At 37.4% G+C, this 2681-nt stretch overlaps 2 protein-coding genes across 2 annotated transcripts; both read left to right on the top strand.

The window, feature by feature from the left end:
- Window positions 1-281: 281 nt before the first annotated feature.
- LOC141630341 (protein FAR1-RELATED SEQUENCE 5-like) lies at window positions 282-927 on the top strand. Its single transcript, XM_074443176.1, has 2 exons — window positions 282-573; window positions 629-927. Exons 1-2 carry the CDS (start codon window positions 282-284, stop codon window positions 925-927), a joined length of 591 nt encoding a protein of 196 aa, XP_074299277.1.
- Window positions 928-1110: 183 nt separating this feature from the next.
- LOC141630339 (protein FAR1-RELATED SEQUENCE 4-like) lies at window positions 1111-2067 on the top strand. Its single transcript, XM_074443175.1, has one exon. The coding sequence runs from the start codon at window positions 1111-1113 to the stop codon at window positions 2065-2067; it is 957 nt and encodes a 318-aa protein (XP_074299276.1).
- Window positions 2068-2681: the final 614 nt, after the last annotated feature.

Raw genomic sequence — 2681 nt, 5'->3', positions numbered from 1 at the left:
CAGGAAATTTGTACTGGGTTGGGTGTGAGATACTCGACGTAATTTGTACTTGTACCTACTTTATTGTGGACCTCATGTAGTGAAACAATGTACCCAGTTGAGTTCAATGTTGTATGGTATTTTTTCTAATTTGGTTTTGGCAAATTAATGGTAATTTTAGAAAATAACAGAACATTTATAGTAAATGTGCAGAACTTGTATATCATAGATTCAGAAAACGTTTGATTGATTGTAACAATGGGTGTGTACTAATATTTTCAATTTCCAGTTGTGCAGATTAAATGGAAGCAAATGATGAAGTTAGTACAGCGATTTCGACATTATTGTCTACACCAATTTGCACTATTCTACCAGAACAACCTGAGGAGTACTTTCCACCATGCGTAGATGAGAAGAAGCCTAAACTAGGAGATTTATACAATACCATAGAAGAAGGAGTTCAGTTTTACAAAGACTATGCAAAACATTGTGGCTTTCAGACTAGATTGGGTACAACAAAAAGGAAAAAAGGAAATGCTGAAGCATTTACGTTGAGGAGAGTGTTATCCAACAAGGCTGGAACAAGGGAGGAGTGTAAAGATAAAAAAAACAGATCGTGTGCGGTTGATTACTCGTATTGAATGTGAAGCTATGGTACAATTTTCGCTGCAAGTAGATGGAAAGTATAAGGTTACTGGATTCCATGAAGGACACAACCATATTTTAGCATCACCATCATCAATGTTGTTTATGAAGGAAAACAGGAAAATGACATCGATTCGAAAGACCTTTGTTGTAAACGCAGCACGGTTAAAGATGGGGCCAGTAAAAGCATTTAGAGGTTGGAAAGAGTTGTCGGGAGGTTATAGTAATGTTGGTGCTACCGAGACTGATTTCAAGAACTTTGTGAGAGATATGAAACAGTACATTGGTTTGTCTGATGCATAAATGGTGGTAGATAATTTTTCTCAAAAAAAAGAGACGTGTAGCACGTTTTATTTTGACTTCGAAGTTGATGAAAAACAGTGACTATCGTAGGCTTTTTTGGCGGACACCATATCTAGGAAAAACTATGCTTTATTTGGCGACATGCTTTCCATCGACTCCACCTTTCGTACAAATAAGTACGACATGGTTTTTGTACCATTTACTGCTGTTGATCAACATAAAAGGTGTGTAACAGTAGGAGCGGGGCTACTATCACACGAGAGCATTGAAGCATATACATGGCTTTTCAAAGCATTTCTTGATGCAACGGGGGGTTGTGCACCAAAAGCAATTATAACTGATCAATGTCCTTCTATGAAACCAGCAATTGAAGAAGTATTTCCAGATACATCTCACAGGTTATGCATGTGGCATATGAAGAAACTTCGTGAAAAAGTTGATGCGTATTTATGGCAAGACGAGGATTTCAAGAAGCGTTTAAATGCATGCGTTTGGAACAATCATTGTGAACCTGATGAATTTGAAGAAGCTTGGGCTAATATCATGATTGATTATGATTTGGTAGACCATCCTTGGTTCTCGTCTCTCTACGAAATTAAAGAAGATTGGGTTCCTGCATATTTTAGAGAAATATTTATGGCGGGTATTATGAGGGTGACATCAAGATCAGAGAGTGAAAATAGTTTCTTCGATCGTTTTCTTACACCTCATGCGACTCTTGTTGAATTCTGGATGTCTTTTGAGAGTGCAATGGATGCACAACGCCACAAACAATCAAAACTGAACTCGGAAAATAAACACTCAACATCTCCATTGAAAGCTCCAGTTCAGTTAGAAAAACACGCTTCAGAAATGTACACGCATGCAACTTTTAAGGACTTCCAAAATGAGTTATGCGCAGCAGTGTACAATTGTGGCATGGTGGACGTACATGCTACGGACGGCACAGAGGTATATATTATCAACGACATAGAGCGAGAAAGAAAGACATGGGAAGTTGCATTTACAGCAAGTAGAGAAGAAATCACTTGTAGTTGTTGTTTGTATCAACGAATGGGTATGCTATGTAAGCATGTCATATGGGTCTTAAAGCATAAGAACATAAGAAGGATTCCAGACAAATATATTATTAATAGATGAACGAAGAATGCGTTGATGAAGCCCGTCTTTGATAAGCATGGCAATAAAATGGAGGATGTTGGGAAATCAGACAATAAAAAAAGAATGACAAATGAGCTTTGGGAAGAAATGTACTCTTGTGTCAGCCTTGCAGAAGAAAATGAGAAAGTCATACAAATGTTAATAGATAAACTTAGAGAAGTCAAAATGGAGATAAAGCAACATCGAAGCAACGAGCCACCAATCCTCAACACGATGCCGGAAATGGAAAGGTATGTTGGGTGCAGCATTCCTAAAGAGATAAACATACAAGTTCCACAAAAATCACGTAATAAGGGGAGTGGTAAGCGAATTCAGTCAAGTGTTCTAAAAGCGCTCGAGAAAAGCGGGAAAAAACAAAGAGTATGCCAGACTTGTGGGAAAAAAGGTCACAACTCAAGAACATGTTCTAAAAAGGTTGAAGAATCGATTCACGATGAAGATTCAGAGGATGAAGATTGATTGTCAATGGCCGAACAAGAGTTCTAAAAGTTTTGGATAATTTTAATTGATGTTCTACAGATGATTTATGACTCTAAATTGCTTTTAATCTTATATATTACATGTATAGTGTCATTCTCCAAAGCCACATTACA

This window comes from Silene latifolia, chromosome Y (genome assembly GCF_048544455.1).
Source record: "Silene latifolia isolate original U9 population chromosome Y, ASM4854445v1, whole genome shotgun sequence".
Taxonomy (NCBI): domain Eukaryota; kingdom Viridiplantae; phylum Streptophyta; class Magnoliopsida; order Caryophyllales; family Caryophyllaceae; genus Silene; species Silene latifolia.
Note: the sequence above shows the minus strand (reverse complement) of the source record. Positions and strands in the feature narration are given on the sequence as shown.